The sequence below is a fragment of the Phyllostomus discolor genome, chromosome 2 (genome assembly GCF_004126475.2).
Source record: "Phyllostomus discolor isolate MPI-MPIP mPhyDis1 chromosome 2, mPhyDis1.pri.v3, whole genome shotgun sequence".
NCBI classification, from domain to species: domain Eukaryota; kingdom Metazoa; phylum Chordata; class Mammalia; order Chiroptera; family Phyllostomidae; genus Phyllostomus; species Phyllostomus discolor.
This window is the reverse complement of record NC_040904.2, coordinates 747,700-763,617: the sequence shown is the minus strand read 5'-3', so window position 1 is coordinate 763,617 and position 15,918 is coordinate 747,700. Positions and strand designations below refer to the sequence as shown.

General features: G+C 53.4%; 2 protein-coding genes across 2 annotated transcripts; both read left to right on the top strand.

Moving 5' to 3' along the window:
- Nucleotides 1–8,150: 8,150 nt before the first annotated feature.
- On the top strand, nucleotides 8,151–8,410 carry LOC114490029 (keratin-associated protein 19-7-like). The gene has a single exon (XM_028503918.2). It carries the CDS (start codon nucleotides 8,184–8,186, stop codon nucleotides 8,331–8,333), a length of 150 nt encoding a protein of 49 aa, XP_028359719.1. The 5' UTR covers nucleotides 8,151–8,183; the 3' UTR covers nucleotides 8,334–8,410.
- A 4,837-nt stretch (nucleotides 8,411–13,247) lies between these two features.
- LOC114490025 (keratin-associated protein 19-7-like) lies at nucleotides 13,248–13,518 on the top strand. The gene has a single exon (XM_028503914.2). The coding sequence runs from the start codon at nucleotides 13,248–13,250 to the stop codon at nucleotides 13,425–13,427; it is 180 nt and encodes a 59-aa protein (XP_028359715.1). The 3' UTR covers nucleotides 13,428–13,518.
- The last annotated feature ends 2,400 nt before the right edge of the window (nucleotides 13,519–15,918 follow it).

Here is a 15,918-nt window from a genome sequence, read left to right as displayed (position 1 = left end):
GCTGCTGCGGCCGCTGGCTGGCCGCGTCCACGAGGGGACGTAGAGCAAACCCACCGCTCTCTGACGGCCGGCCACAGACCACCCTCTCGCTGCCGGTTTAGACACCGTCCGTCCGAATCAACGTCACCGTGTCCTCTCCTCAATGTCTCCCAGTTACAGGGAGAGACGCTTAGCATCGTGGAGAGAATTCGAGGAGAAATCAGGTCTGACGCTGAGTCACCAGTTTCTAGTCGATCCTCCATGAATTACACAATCTGAATAAAGTGCCGTTAGACACGACATCGTCCCCACCCACCCGTCAGGTGTATCAGAGACCTGGAGTGACCCCACACACCTGTGGGTGCGACTCTGTTTGGGAACTGGGCTCAGCACATTTACTCACCTGGAGAGGGGTCACCGGGAGGGCGTCAGGGTGGGCCTCACTGACAGGATCACGCAGGAGGCCGGGGGTGCGCGTCAGGGGAGGAGACTTGGACACAGAGACTGACACTCACAGGGGGGCGGGGGCGTGGGGACTCGGAGGGGTGCACCCCGCGGTGACGGAGGCAGGATCGGGGACACGCAGGGGCAGGCCAGCAGCGGCCGGGGTCGCCTGCAGGACCAGCAGAGGGTGGGGCGGCAGGAGAGCCCCCGCCCTGGCGGAGGGAGGGAACGCTGCCTTGGGAACATCGGGATCGGGGACCCCAGCCTCAGGTGCTGCGGGGCGGCAGCCGCCCTGGTTCCCAGACCCGCGTTGGCGGCCCCTCCGCGCTGCAGCCCCGGAGCGTGATCCCTGTGCCACGGGGCCGCGGGGCCGCGCAGCCGGCTTTCCTGGGAGCCGCAGGCCCGGGTTCTTTTCCCTTCGCTCCTGTGGCTTTTCCGGACTTGCCCTTGAGTACGCTTCCTGGTGAACGTTACATGCTCACCTTTACTTCTTTCGACCGTTCAAAGCAACAGATGTCTGTGTCTCCAGCATTCATTAGTACGTTTGCCTTGAAAGGTATTCTCCCGTGGAACATTCGACTTTTTATTCCCGTTTCTTAGAAACGACTCTCGCAGCTAATTTAAGGGTACAACCCACTTGGGGGGTTATTTACTTATTTGTATTTCGCTAGATCGATGCCTCTCTTTCTACACGGCACCCCACAGGGCGAAATGCGTTCAGACACTTCTTCCAGGCACGGAAGTCGCGCCCCTCGTCCATGGGAGGCGAGTCTCCGGGCCGCCAGCTCTCCTTGCCCCTGAGAGGCGAGCGGGACCCCGGCCGGCGAGGGAGCGCGACCCCCGGGCCGTTCGCTGCGGAGACGGAGCTGCTTGCCGCGCCCGGGGCGGAAGCCGCGTGACTCCTCTGACTGTGGTTTGTCGCCCACACGTGGGGGGGGGGGGGGCGTGCCTGTGAGAGGTGCTCCCGCCCCATGAGAGAGAGAGAGAGAGAGAGAGCGAACCCGAGGAGTCCGCGCACCCGGCACTCGGGTCCTCCCAGCACTGCAGCGGGGGCGACCGACTTCTGAGACGGGCGGTTCTGACTTCCCACGCGCCCGAAACCCAGACGCTCACTCCGAATCAGCGCCTTCTTCGTCGGATCCAGCCCTCCGCTGGTGCTGTCCGTCATCCACGCGCCGGTCACGGCCTCGTTGCAGGCACGGGCCACTGGCTGCTGCCCAGGCTGGGCTGCTGGGTCCCAGCTCACCTGGGGGCTCACCCGAGCCCCCTGACCTCTGGCTCCGTGAACCGTGAGCCCCGCGGCTCCCCCCGGGCCTCACACGCACGCCCCATGCTGTGCTGAGAGAAAAGCTTGTCCTGCGCAGGCATCTCCGGTCCCCGGAGAGGCAGGCTGCGTTCTGCCTCCTCCCGCGCCAGCCCCTCGCCTGTCGGACCCAGCTCCCTTCGACCCCCCCGCTCTGCGCACTCACCTCGTGCCGCCGCCGCCGCGCTCCCACCGCGCCCGCGGAGCGCTCGCGCAGGGGCAGAGCGTGTTTCCTGTTCTCCTCCCGCCGGTGAGGCTCGTGTTCACTCCTTAGGGAACACCCGCCGCACCTGTGGCTGTGTGTCCCGGAGCGTGGCCGGCTCCGCCCTCTGGACAAGAATGACTCCTGCGCGACCAGCCCCCGGTTCCCTCGCGGTGATGGCTGCGCTCCCGCCCGAGTGCCCACCGGCCCAGGAGAGCAGGACGCTGGGGACCCTCACGTCACCGAAATATTTCCATGTGGCACCGCAAAATGCGTGACTTCAGGTTCTACCACGGCCAAGATACTATTGGGTCATCGCACACATAAAATGCACCTCATTTTCTATTTATTTGCCTTCACGGCAAATTCTTTAACAGAAAGAACTAGGTACTATTTATCTCTCATTGTCCAGAAACGCTAGGTAGCTCCTACAAAGGCAGGACATATGCACTACATAGAGTATTGTGTTACATAGTATTTATATATACGGCACCGGAGTGAGGTTAAGAGCAAGGATGGGAGGAAGGAAGGGAGGAGAAAGGGGAGGGGTGTCTCCATAAATGAGACAGTTTTTGCTTTAATAATCAAATATCACTTATTACAAAATTATAAAATTGTTTGGGCCTTGCAAAGATTGAAAAAGGCTTTAGTGGAAGCCCTCTGGCTGTCTGTCACTTCGATGCACGCAGCGGAAGGAGAGTGGACGGGAGAGCGTGACCCGCGCTGTTCCTGCCTGAACAGAACCCCAAACCCTCCCCCGTCTTGCCCGGTGCCCGCTGACCCGCGCGCCCCAAACCCCACCCTCAGGACACCGCAGGGTCACCGGAGACCACCGCAGGGTTCAGGGAACAGGTGCCGAGACGCAGCACGAGACAGTTCACAAAAGTCGAACTACAGAAAGTTGTTAAAGGATGCATTTGTCACTGAACAACGGTCCTGTCTGTGGTCATGCGCTGCTGAGCGGAGTTTCTCTCGGCGGCATCGCGGCTGCAGTGCGGGGGGGGGGGGGGGGGGGGGGGAGGGCAGGGCTGGAGAGGGGGCTGGCAGAAGTGACCCGCTCGCTGGACCTGCTGGGAGCGGTGGCCAAGGGGTGGGCTGGGCTGGGGTCAGTGTCTCCGGGGACGGCCCGAGGGCTGGAGCCGCCCGCCCGGCACAGGGGGACTTGGAGAGCCGGGCACCGGCGCGGGCACCGCGGGCCTGGCCGCGGCTCTGGCCGCCTGCCTGTGCTTGGGCTCCGCTGTGGGGTCTCCGTGCCGGCTCCGGCCTCAGCTCTGCAGACGCGGGTGCGCCCCCTCCTGAACCCCAGCGACGCCCCCGGGCCTCAGAAACAGGGAGCTGGCTCCCCGGGTGGGTGCTTACCGCGAAGGGCTTCCCATATCCTGCTGCTCGGGGTGCTGTGAAAGGCCGCCATCTGCCCGCTGGGCGCGGGGGCGCAGCGACGGGGCAGCAACAGCCGCTGCAGGGCCCAGGATGCCCGGGCGAGAGCCTGCGCCCGGCTCCGCACCTGTCACTCACTCCCGCAGGTCGCCGCTGCCTCCGTGGCTGATAAGACTTTTCTGGGGGTCGGGGCTCCCGGGTCCTCCTGTCTCCCCCCGCTGCCCACAGCCGGTCAGAAGTAAAGGGCGTTTCCAATCCAGGCGTGAAACTGTCTCAGTGGAGTGGGGTCCCCCCACCATCGCTCTCTGGGTCACGACTCACTCTGTGCCCGAGCCTTGAATTCCAAGGAATTCGTGGACTCTGCTGGTGGCCGTAGCTATTTTTAAAGAGAACAGAAATTTGGGGTGGGAAGAATGTCACTTCTTTGTGATCCGAGGGATGATGAGATGGGCTCTTCCTAGCAGATGCACCTTAGGTCTCCAATAACTTTTCATTCCCAGTGTGAAACAAGAATACACGGCAAAATCCTTGCTCTCAAAGAATTCCACTTTTAGGGCATTCTTAGCGGACTGAGGGGAGGGGTGGGGGGTGGGTGCAGGAGGTGAAGGCATTAAGAGAAGAAAAGCAGCCAGCCCTGGACCCACGGAGAGTGGGCTGACGGAGGGAGGGAAGGGGGAGGGGGTGGGAGGAGGAGGGTAAGGGGGTGCATGGTGAGGGAACCAGGCCAGACTTGGGGGGTGGACACTCAGCACAGTGTACGGATGATGTGTTACAGAACTGTACCCCTGAAACCTGTGTAATTTTGTTAACCAACGTCACCCCAATAAATGCAATAAACAGAACTTAAAAAGGGAAACATTCCTCAGTGACATCGCGGTCGAGTAGCTGAGTCGGAGGCTGCAAGGCCAGGACAGAGGCGAGCAGCTCTTGGGCTCGGATGGCCACACAGGGGCCACCGACCCCTCACAGACACTCGCCCACACGTCCCCTCCTTCGGCGGTGACGGGTTCCAAGCGTGTCCACGTCTGAGGAAGTTCCCGCGGTCAGAGACACACTCTGAGACAAGCCACCGTGACTCGTGGCGCCTGCACTTTCGCCCCCTCTCTCCTGCCCGCCAGCTCCTGCACGGGAAGGTCCGTGGGGACCTGTGTCCCCCTCCCTCCCGCCTGGCCTCGCCCCCGGGGCCCAGAGAGCGCCTCCCCCCACCCCCACCCGCGGCTCCTGATTGAGTCTGGCGGCTGTGAGGGGCACCCACACGGATTAACCGGGGCGCATCGGTCCTGATGAGGCTCCGACGCAGGGGACGAGGGACACCTGTTGCTGTGTGTCCTTCTCTCTCTCCTTTCTGTCTTTTCTTAAGTGTGAAAGCGTCTTTTTTTCCTCTGTACCCTCCTCCTCCTCCTCCTCCTCCTGCTGCTGTAAATCCTGGGGCAGCTGCAGGTGGAGGGTGAGTCCCTAGGCACCAAGAGGTGACTCCCACTCCACTGCACTGGGTGACGGTCTTCCTTCATCTAAGGAGTTTCCAGCTTCGTTTTGGGAATGGGATTTCACAGAGGACTCCCGGGCACGGACCAGGGGGTGGGGCCGACTGTGGGAGGCGGGGCAGGGGAGAGCACCAGGTAAAAAAACGGGACAACTTTAACTGAGCAACAATAAAAAGTAATAATAAAGTAAAAAAATTTAAAAAAGTGGAATTTCAATGAATAACCCATCACCAAAGGCATTTTATTGTTGGTGCTTCACGTGATAGGATGCCGGAGAGACTCGACCCAGCACACGGCCTGTTGAAAGGTGGATGCTGGCACGCACAGGTGACGATGGTTTGGGTGAGGTTTTCCGTTCTGGTCGGCGAAATCCACTAAGGCGAGGGCTGCGCAGTGCTGCCCCCTGGAGTCCACGCGGGGCACTGCACACAGCGGGCGGAGCCTCTGGGCGGTGAGCATCACAGGGTCGGATCCAGGAGCAGAAAGGGTCCCCCCGCCCCGGTGCTGCGCCCCGCCCAGCGCACGGCCTTGCATTGTTTGTCCGTGAATCTCAGCACCACCTGGAAAGGTCTTCTCACGTGTCCGCGAACAGCCGTGGTTTCACAGCTGCGTGTATGGGGACTCGTTTCCCCTGCTGGGTTGACTGCCGCTTGCTCGCTGTGTTTTCTCGAACACTTTCATCGCCGCAACCTTATTTCAGAGTCCATAGTCCCCGGCGCCTCGCGTTTCTGACGTGGTTGGACTTCCAGGCAAAACACGAGTCGCTGTTAAAACTCGACCTTTGCGACCGTGGGTTTTAGTTAGAAAGATTTGGATTTGTTTATACCACGTGAGGATAGAGAAAACACACCTGGCCAGCTCACCGGCGTCTCCCGAAACTCTCGCGGGAGGAGGAGGGAGCCCTGGCTGCGCCGGAGGGGCCGTGACCGCCGAGCGCACTGCCCCTGAAACTGCCCCGTCCCCCCACCGGCCAGCACCTTCCCAGCCCGGGGACGGCAGGGCCAAGTCGCAAAGAAAAAGAATTACGAGCACAATCAGACGAAGAAAAAAGCACCCGGTGACACTCCTGGGATAATTCCATACGTTTTTGTGGTCTGCATGGCCACGTTTTATTGATCTGTGTCTGAGTCGCGGGAAAACCTCCGTAATGCATCCCGAGAGTCTCCAGTTTGTGGAGGCAAAGGCTCCTACTTCTCCTGAGTGAGACACATTGTCTTCTTTCCTCCCCGTCACCTTAGGTCACCTAACGTCTCAAAGGGAACTCCTTAAAAGTGAAAAGGACAAAACAGAAAAGGCATCGTCCCAACGACTTTGGGTCTAAGGACTGAGCAGGAAACTCACACTTCCACAGAGAAATACCTGTCTCTCATTTTCCAGCAGGTTCTTCCATTTCGATTATTTTTTTTTCACTTGGGACATGACAAGATGAGTATTTGTCGCACGCATGCATGCTATTTTAGTGTTAATATTGTATATCTAATGATCACAGGTTGGTTCTGCGAGACTGTCACGTTTTGTTCCAGAGAGACGCACCCTTTCCCTCCCCAGACACACACACGCGTCCATCGTGCACTCGCACGCCGGTGACTGAGTTCAACGGGCAGCAATGCGGTGTGTTGAAGCCTCTCGGAGTTATTTGTGGTTCTGCATCTTCAAAAGTGCTCACTGGCAGCGAAAAACTCAGCTGATCAACTGAGTCTATCAACTCTTTCTGGTTTAGGACGACACACAATTAACCAGGATTAGGATGAAGAGACGCGGCAAACCGTGGCTTTCGGCCTCCGAACCGGGGGCTTGCTCAGCGGCAGCCGGAGAGACCGCACAGCTGTGGCCCCTGACGGGTACCGTGAATTTATTGTGACTTCTGCCTCAGTGCAACAGCCCGCTTTCGTGCCTTATGCTGCCGCTTCAGACTGAAACAGCCACTGAGGAGACTCATCTTTGATAAAAAAACTGTTTGGAAATCTCACAAAAACTCAACGACATGTTCAAAATTGAGTAAATGAAGTTGTTAGTGGCCCGAGTCAAGGTCAGGTGCGACCCGGAGATGCATCGGGGGTCGGGTCTGCCTCGGACCCGGGTCACCGACTCAGCGCCGCTCGGGAAGGGCCTCGGTGGCGTCACGGCCAGACGTCCTCACCGACGGTCCCTGGTGCCGTTTCACCGTTGTGCCCGCACCTGGAAAACTTCAAGATGTCCCCAGTTTCACGGTATTCCTTTAATGTTCAGAAGGCTTTAGGTGTTGTTGCACGTTTTAAAAATGAGACCTTAATGAAGCATAACAGATCAGCAGGGAGGGGTAGGAATTGCCCGACAAGAGGTGGGGCAGAACAGACTTCCAGGACTTCCAGGAGCAGAAGGGGAGCTGTCGTGGCGGGTGTGGCGAGGGGGCAGAAGGAAGGGATTGTTGATTGGAAGAAGCGAGGGGAGGCCTGAGGGGGGGCTGCTGTCTGCCGTACATGGGCACCTGGTGTGTGAGGGAGGTGCAGGGACGGAGGAAAAGGCGGGAACAGGGACAGCGAGAATGGAGATGGAGATCAGACCGGTGACTGGGAGGGTGGAGAGAGGAGGACGCTGGCGGGCGAGTGTGCGAACCTAGGTCGGGATGCACGCTGCCGTCTCAGCGCTTCGAAGCAAACCGCTTACGGGGGAGGGTGCTGGGGCCTGAGACCAACATCCAGCTGCTACTCGATGAGCCTGCTTTGGAGACGGACTCTGTGCCGTCGGCTTCTGAAGTCCATTTTGACCGAAGGCTCTGAAGCTGGTGTGTAAAAACCAAAATATTACACAGATTGTTAGGATGCAAATGCTAAAAAAATGTGCCTTCCTTTTTAAAATAATTTAAAATGTTTTCATATATTCTCAATAGAGGCACTTTTCTCAGTCCTCCCTTGAAAAATAAGTTTGCTTCTTGGTGAGCAGGAACTTAGCATCCGTAGACCGAACAGGTATCTGTGGGTTGGGGGAGAGGAGTTACCGGTCTGGGAGCTGCCGGAGCAGAGGGAGTGATAACTGAAGCGGGAACGCCACCACCTGCAAGTGGCGGGACCCGCCCGGCACACGAGCGCTGTGGTGCAGGGCGTGGAGCGCACAACTCTGGGAGAGGAAGCCGCTTCTGCCCTTCAAAGCAGAGCAGCACGCTCCGGGACGTGCCAAAGAGGAACCTGAAGAAGCTAAACTATTTTCACGAGCATGCGGGCCTCTACCTGTGACAGGACACAGACCATTTACGAGTTCCACCGTCACAGGTCACATGGTGAGTGGCAAACATGCAGGACAGCCCCCTCATGCATCACATGCCCTGCGCAGGGTACATAAGCGTCCCTGCCCACTTGCCCACAGACACGCTCAGGACCTTGTCTTGAACAGCAGACACACTCTCTCTCCTGACACCATGAGCTACTACGGCAGCTACTACGGAGGCCTGGGCTACGGCTATGGTGGCTTTGGTGGCCTGGGCTATGGCTGTGGCTACAGAGGCTATGGGTGCGGCTGCTGGCGTCCATGCTGCTATGGAAGGTACTGGTCTTCTGGCTTCTACTGAATGACTCCGTGACCACCTCCAGCGAGCGCACCTGGACTTCTGGGACGCCGGTGCACCTGGACCCGCGCCCACCACCTGCAGGCTGTGTCTCCTGCCCGGATCACGGCACTGCTATCTGACCACCCGGCTTCCCACAACCAGGGAAGGGAGGCTGGGGAACTGGATGCTGGTGACCGCTCAGCCATGGTCCTCAGGTTCACTTCTGAGCAGGAGGGAGGGTCGTCCCGTTCCAGCCGAGCAGCGTCTCTCCAGCTCTGAGCTCTGACAGTGAACTTGTCCTACAGGGGCGGCCGGTTCTGAGCCTCCATCCCGGTCCCCATGAGGAACCTCTGGGCTGCGTCAGCACGGTCATCGGCTCGGGGGCTGGTTTCTTCCTGTGTCACCGGAGTTTATCAATGTCCTTTATGTCCTGTGCACTTCTTCCTTTTCTTCTTCCTTCCTCCCTTCTCTCAGACCTTGCTCCTCCTCCTCTTCCTCTTCCTCTGCAGTATCTCTCCTTCCTCCTCACCCTCCTCCTCCTCATCTCTCCTTTCTTCCCGACCCAAACATGGGATTTTGTGTCTAAAGGTCAAAGGACTCTGTGATGATCATCAAACTTCAGTTTAACATTTTTATTTATTATTCCTTGGAAACTATATTGTTAATTTCAAAACGAAGCAATAAGGAGAAACTGTACTTTGCCTGTGACTTATTTTAGAACCTTTGAGAAAATAAAATACAAGAACTATATGAAAATGTTAACAACCGTAACCTGTCAGACATGGGTGTGTGCTATCTGCTGTGCTATTGAGTCTTCCTTCCTGTGGGTGTGTTTAAAATGAATTATAAAATAAAAATCTGAAATAAAAGCAAAAACCATTTTTCTTGGCCTCCAATATTTATTATTTTAAATTTGTGAGAGTGACCTGAGAAGGAAAGAAATATGAATAGTTGTATATCTCATGTACAAATTAGATCCATGATAAAAATTTCCTCAAAAATCCTGTGTAAGGGCCGATGGTTTCACTGGTGAATTCTTTCTGTTCCAGAGAAGATAGAAACACCTGTATATTTTTTGCATTATCTCAAAACAAAAATATAATGTCATTAGCAGAGAAAACTACAGGCCAGCACTTCTCTTTAAGACACATGCAAAATTAAGACGTGTGTGAAACCCCCAGAACTTGTGAACAAACTGAACGTAGCAATGTGTGACATAGGAAACACGTCAGGACCCAGTGAGTTTCACGTGAGGAATGCAAGAAAAGCTCACCACTAGAAAATCACACCAATGTACACCATACACACAGATAATGTTCAAGATGGATAGAAGACGTCAATATATAAATCATGATACCATGAAAGTCCTCGAGGAGAACACAGGCAGGGAAATCTCGGACATTCCCTGCAGCAACACCTTCACTGACATGTCTCCTAGAGCAAGGGCCATAAAGGAAAGAATAAACAAATGGGATCTCATCAAATTCAAAAGCTTCTTCAGGGATAAGGAAGCATCAACAAAATGAAAAAAGAACCAATCGTACAGGAAAATATATTTCTTTTCTTTTTTTAAAATATTTCATTTCAATTGTTGTTCAAGTACAATTTTATATCTTTTCCTCCCATCCCAGCCCACCCACCCAACCCTCCCCACCTGGAAAATATATTTCTCAATGACACCTTAGATGAGGGTTTGATCTCCAAAGTTTATGAAGAACTCACATGACTCCACCCCAGGAAGACAAACAATACAATTTAAAAAGGGGCAAAGGACCTGAACAGACACTTCTCCAAGGAAAACACACAGAGGGCCCAGAGACACATGAAACGATGTTCAATATCGCTAGCCATCAGAGAGATGCAAATTAAAACCACAATGAGACCGCACTATACACCGGTCAGAATGGCCATCATAAACAAAGCAACAAACAACAAGTGTTGGAGAGGATGTGGAGAAAGGGGGTCCCTAGTGCACTGCTGGTGGGACTGCAGACTGGTACAACCACTATGGAAAGCAGTATGGAACTTCCTCAGAAAACTAAAAATGGATCTGCCTTTTGACCCTGCAATCCCACTGCTGGGACTCTACCCTAAGATTCCTGAAACACCAATCCAAAAGAACCTGTGCACCCCGATGTTCATAGCAGCACAATTTACAACAGCCAAGTGCTGGAAGCAACCTAGATGCCCATCAGTAAACGAGTGGATCAAAAACTGTGGTACATTCACACAGTGGAATTCTATGCAGCAGAGAGAAAGAAGGAGCTCATACCCTTTGCAACAGCTTGGATGGAGCTGGAGAGCATTGTGCTCAGTGAAACAAGCCAGGCGGTGAGAGACAAATACCACATGATCTCACCTTAACAGGAGCCTAAACAACAAAACAAACAAGCAAATAAAATATAACCAGGGACGTGGAAATTAAGCCACAAGGGAGGCAGGAGGGGTTGATGGGGGAAAGAAGGAGAGGGGTCCGGAAGGAACGTGTATGAGGGACCCAGGGACAAAGACCACAGGTGTCGGGGGATTGAGTGTGTGTGGGGGGGTGTGGGGGTGGGGAGGGGAGGGAGAGTAATGGGGGGAAAGGGACAACTGTAACTGCACATCAATAAAAAAGTAAGTAAATAAAATCAGAAACAGAAGTTAATATATTAGTTGAGGAAATGCCCGAAACAGACTCTATCTGTAGATCATCTCAGCCTGTTGGCTCTAATGCCCTTGTTCCATCTGAGTCTGGTTCTGGTGACTCACGGCTGAGGGTTTTTTCTTGCCCTTTGGCATTACATAAATAACACGAATATTTACATTCTTGGTGCTGCTGACAGTCAGACGTGTTTTGATTGGGTGCCGGGCCCCCAGGCAGACCCCTGCCTTCGGTGTGAGGGTGGGTGTCAGCCCCCCGGGCAGCGCTGTGGAGAGGGGAGTCTCCAGCTCGCACTGAAATCCCATCCTGGGAGCCCGGGGCTGAGGCTCAGAGAAGATCAATCAAATTACCCAGAATTTGCAGGAGGCGAGGCCACTGGGGCGCAGCCCGGATCAAACCCCTTCAGCCTCTCAGATTTCCTGACCATCTGCCATCTCATGCCTGTTTGGCTGCTGGGTCCCCTGGTGCCCTCGCTCTGCACTGTCATCACGGGACACTTCTCTGTTCCCTCTGTAAGAAATTACCCTTCATCGTAGGGGCACCCGTGGCTTCAGTCGTGTATTTATTTAACTACATTGTGTCCCCATTCACAGTGTGTCTCCCCGATTCCTCCCGGACAGACAGCGCCACAGTTGGGCTGTTCGTTTGTCCCCCACCCGGGCGACCTCAGGGCAGAGCCACAAGGATCGGCCCGCCCTCCGGGTTCATCACCCCGTTTGGGAGACCGCCGCTCGTTTTCATTTAGAACCATTAACCTATGAATTTCTAGTTTAGCTAGACCTGAAAAAAAACAAACTAGTCAACACTGTGGAGTTCAACTGCCATAAAACATTAGGATGGATTTTAAAGACTCAGGCTTGTTCACTAAACCTATGGATAGATTTGCTCAGCCAGTGTGGGGGGGGAGAGGTAGGGGCTGAACCTGGGGGTCCTCCCCACTGTCCTGCGGGTCAGCTCTGCACTGCCCAGGCCCGACAAGCCCTGCACTCTGCCAGACAACTCACTACCAGGGCGAGACCAGGTCTTCAGCTGTGAGTGTGGAAAACACCATTCACTTTGGTATTGTTATTGATGAATTATTGCGTTCCTGATTATCATTGTTGTTGACCTGCTTTTGCCCACTCCTGGATACTTCTTAGTTTGACAGACCCCACCAAACCTTTCTGTGTTTTAATGGTGGACAGCCTTTCTGCATGAGTGGAGGAAAGGCTTTATGGAAGAAGAGCAAGGGTCACAGCTCCTTGGATGAGGCGTCGACACTCCTGCTCTGCAGCGGAGTGACTGTGGCATCGGACTCGGAAATCAGTGCTTCAGGGGCCTCTGCCCAATGCCGGATCCCCAGCCTGTGAGGGCGGAGGTGGCCCCGGTGCTGTGTGCAAACAGACTAATGGGAGGGCTGGTCTCCCTACAGGTCCGGGGAAGGCAGGACGCAGCGCTCAGGGGGACGGGGAGCCGTGTGACCTGCATTTTTGGTGGCACGGTGAGCAGAGCACGTGCCAGCCAGGAGTCAGGATGTGGAAACAGGGTTGTGAATGTTTTTATGCAGCTTTAAAATAGAAGTTTGATTACTGTAACCTGCCTTTCCCATTTGATCATGGTCACCCCATGTTACTGATCCAAGTCTCTTCTATTTTCCAAACTAGTCTGTAAAACCAAAAACAGGATATTGTTAGTGATGGCCAATGTTATGGAATAACAGAAAAGGGATTGTTGTATTTCCACATTTTGTCCCAAAGTTCTATCTGAGGGTTCTCAGGGGGCAGGTGGATCCCTTCAGCCTCTGTGACGTGTCTTGGCCTTGAAACCAGCTGCACCAAGAGGTATCAGGTGCCTTTGGAAGCACAGGGTTAATTGTAGCCTCAGTTTGGGAAATCTGTTTCATTTCACCGTCAGTGAGGCATAATAACTCCAGAAAAGCCACAGATGAAGCAACACGTAGCTTTAAATCACAGCACTACTGAGTGTGCAAGCCCATTACGCAATGTGCTCGCCCAGGGAGGGTTCCTGCAGTCTGGTATGTCCGGGCTTTGAAGATGCTGCAGTATCTTCTCATAAAAGAGATGCCACACGTTTGAGGCACCGGTGCAAGACAAAAGGCTTTCATGGGAATAGAGACCTCATCCTCAGATGCTGGGGTTGCGTCAGCCGGGGCGACGCACAGGGACGCAGCCGACGAGGCACGTGTTCCACGGCGTGCTCTGCAAGGGGTATATAAGCGCCCCTGCCCACTCGCTGACAGACACGCTCAGGACCTTGTCTTGAACAGCAGACACACTCTCTCTCCTGACACCATGAGCTACTACGGCAGCTACTACGGAGGCCTGGGCTACGGTTGTGGTGGCTGTGGTGGCCTGGGCTACGGCTATGGTGGCTTTGGTGGCCTGGGCTATGGCTGTGGCTACAGAGGCTATGGGTGTGGCTGCTGGCGTCCGTGCTGCTATGGAAGGTACTGGTCTTCTGGCTTCTACTGAATGAGTCTGTGACCACCTCCGGTGTGCGCACCTGGACTTCTGGGACGCTGGTGCACCTGGACCCGCGCCCACCACCTGCAGGCTGCATCTCCTGCCCAGATCACCCCACTGCTATCTGACCACCGGGCTTCCGACAACCTGGGGAGGGAGGCTGGGGAACTGGATGCAGGGGACCACTCAGCCAACCTCCTTGGGTCCACTTCCAACAGGAGAAGGGTCACCTGGTTCCAGCCGAGCAGCGTCTCTCCACCTCTGAGGTCTGACAGTGAACTTGTCTGATGGGTTCGTTAGTCCCATTTCTCATGACAAATCTCTGGGCTATGTCAACACCATCATCCGCTCGGGCGCTGGTTTCTTCCTGTGTTGCCTGTGTTTATCAGTATATTTTATGTCCTGTGCACTTCTTCCTTTTCTTCTTACTTCCTCCCTTCTCTCACCCCTTGCTCCTCCTCCTCTCTCTCTGCAGTATCTGTCTCCCCTCACCATCCTCTGCATCTCTCCTTTCTTCTGGACCCAAACATGGGATTTTATGTCTAAAGATAAAAGGGCTCTGTGATGATAATCAAACTTCAGTTTAATATTTTTATTCATGATTCCTTGGAAACTATATTGTTAATTTCAAAGCAAAGCAATAAGGAGAAGCTGTAGTTTGCATGTAAACTACACTTTCTTTTTTTAGAAAACATGAGAAAATAAAATACAAGCATTATATGAAAATGTTAACAACTATAACCTCTTGGTAATGGGTGTGTGCTATCTGCTGTATTATTTAGTCTTCCTCATTTTTGGTGTGTTTAAAATAGCTTATAAAATAAAGAATCTGAAATAAAAGCAAAAACCATTTTTCTTGGCCTCCAATATTTATTGTTAAATTTGTGAAGAGACCTGAGAAGAAAAACAGCCTCCATCGCTGTATATCTCATGTAGAAATTAGACCCATGATAAAAATTTCCTCAGAAATCCTGTTTAAGGTCAGACAGTTTCACTGGTGAATTCTTTCTGTTCCAGAGAAGCATAGAAACACCTGTATTTTTTGCAATGTCTCAAAACAAAAATATAATGTCATCAGCAGGGACAACCACAGGCCAGCATTTCTCATGAAGACATGGGGAAAATTAAGACGTGTGTGAAACCCCCAGAACCTGTGAACAAACTGCACGTAGCAATGTGTGAAATGGGAAACACGTCAGGACCCAGTGAGTTTCACGTGAGGAATGCAAGAAAAGCTCACCACTAGAAAATCACACCAACGTACACCATACACACAGATAAACTCAAGATGGATAGAAGACTTAAATATATAAATCGTGACACCAAAACCGTCCTAGAGGAGAACACAGGCAGGGAAATCTCAGACATCCCCAGCAGCAACACCTTCACTGCCATGTGCCCTAGAGCAAGGGCCATAAAGGAAAGAGTAATCGAATGGGATCTCATCAAGTTCAAAAGCTTCTGCACGGATAAGGAAGCATCAACAAAATGACAAAAGAACCAATCATACAGGAAAATATATATTTTTTAAATTTTATTTTAATTGTTGTTCAAGTACAATTTTCTATCTTTTCCTCCCATCCCAGCCCACCCACCCAGCCCTCCCCACCTGGAAAATATATTTCTCAATGATACCTCAGATAAGGGTTTGATGTCCAAATATATGAAGAACTCACACAACCCCACCCCAGGAAGACAAATAATCCAATTAAAAATGAGCAAAGGGCCTGAACAGACACTTCTCCAAGGAAAACACACAGAGGGCCCAGAGACACATGAAAGGATGCTCAGCATCACTAACCATCACACAGATGCAGATGAAAACCACAATGAGACCGCACTTTACACCGGTCAGAATGGCCATCATGAACAAAACAACAAACAGGTGTTGGAGAGGATGTGGAGAAAAGGGGACCCCAGTGCACTGCTGGTGGGACTGCAGACTGGTACAGCCACTGCAGAAAACAGTATGGAACTTCCTCAGAAAACTAAAAATGGATCTGCCTTTTGACCCTGCAATTCCACTGCTGGGACTCTATCCTAAGAACCCTGAAACACCAATCCAAAAGAACCTGTGCACCCCAGTGTTCATAGCAGCACCATTCACAATAGCCAAGTGCTGGAAGCAACCAAGATGCCCATCAGTAAATGAATGGATCAAAAAACTATGGTACATTCACACAATGGAATTCTATGCAGCAGAAGGAAAGAAAGAGCTCCCTACCCTTTGCAACAGCGTGGATGGAGCTGGAGAGCATTGTGCTGAGTGAAACAAGCCAGGCGGTGAAAGACAAATACCACGTGATCTCACCTTTAACAGGAATCTAAACAACAACACAAAGAAACAAGCAAAATATAACGAGAGACGTGGAAATTAAGAACAATCTAACAGTAGACAGAAGGGAGGCGGGAAGGGGACAGTGGAGCAGAGAAGGGGAGGGTCCAGAAGGAACGTGTATGAAGGTCCCAGGGACAAAGACCACAGGTGTCGGGGGATTGA

Excerpts from the sequence above, each read along its gene's own strand:
- LOC114490029 (XM_028503918.2), top strand. The coding sequence starts at position 8,184 with ATGAGCTACTACGGCAGCTACTACGGAGGCCTGGGCTACGGCTATGGT.
- LOC114490025 (XM_028503914.2), top strand. The coding sequence starts at position 13,248 with ATGAGCTACTACGGCAGCTACTACGGAGGCCTGGGCTACGGTTGTGGT.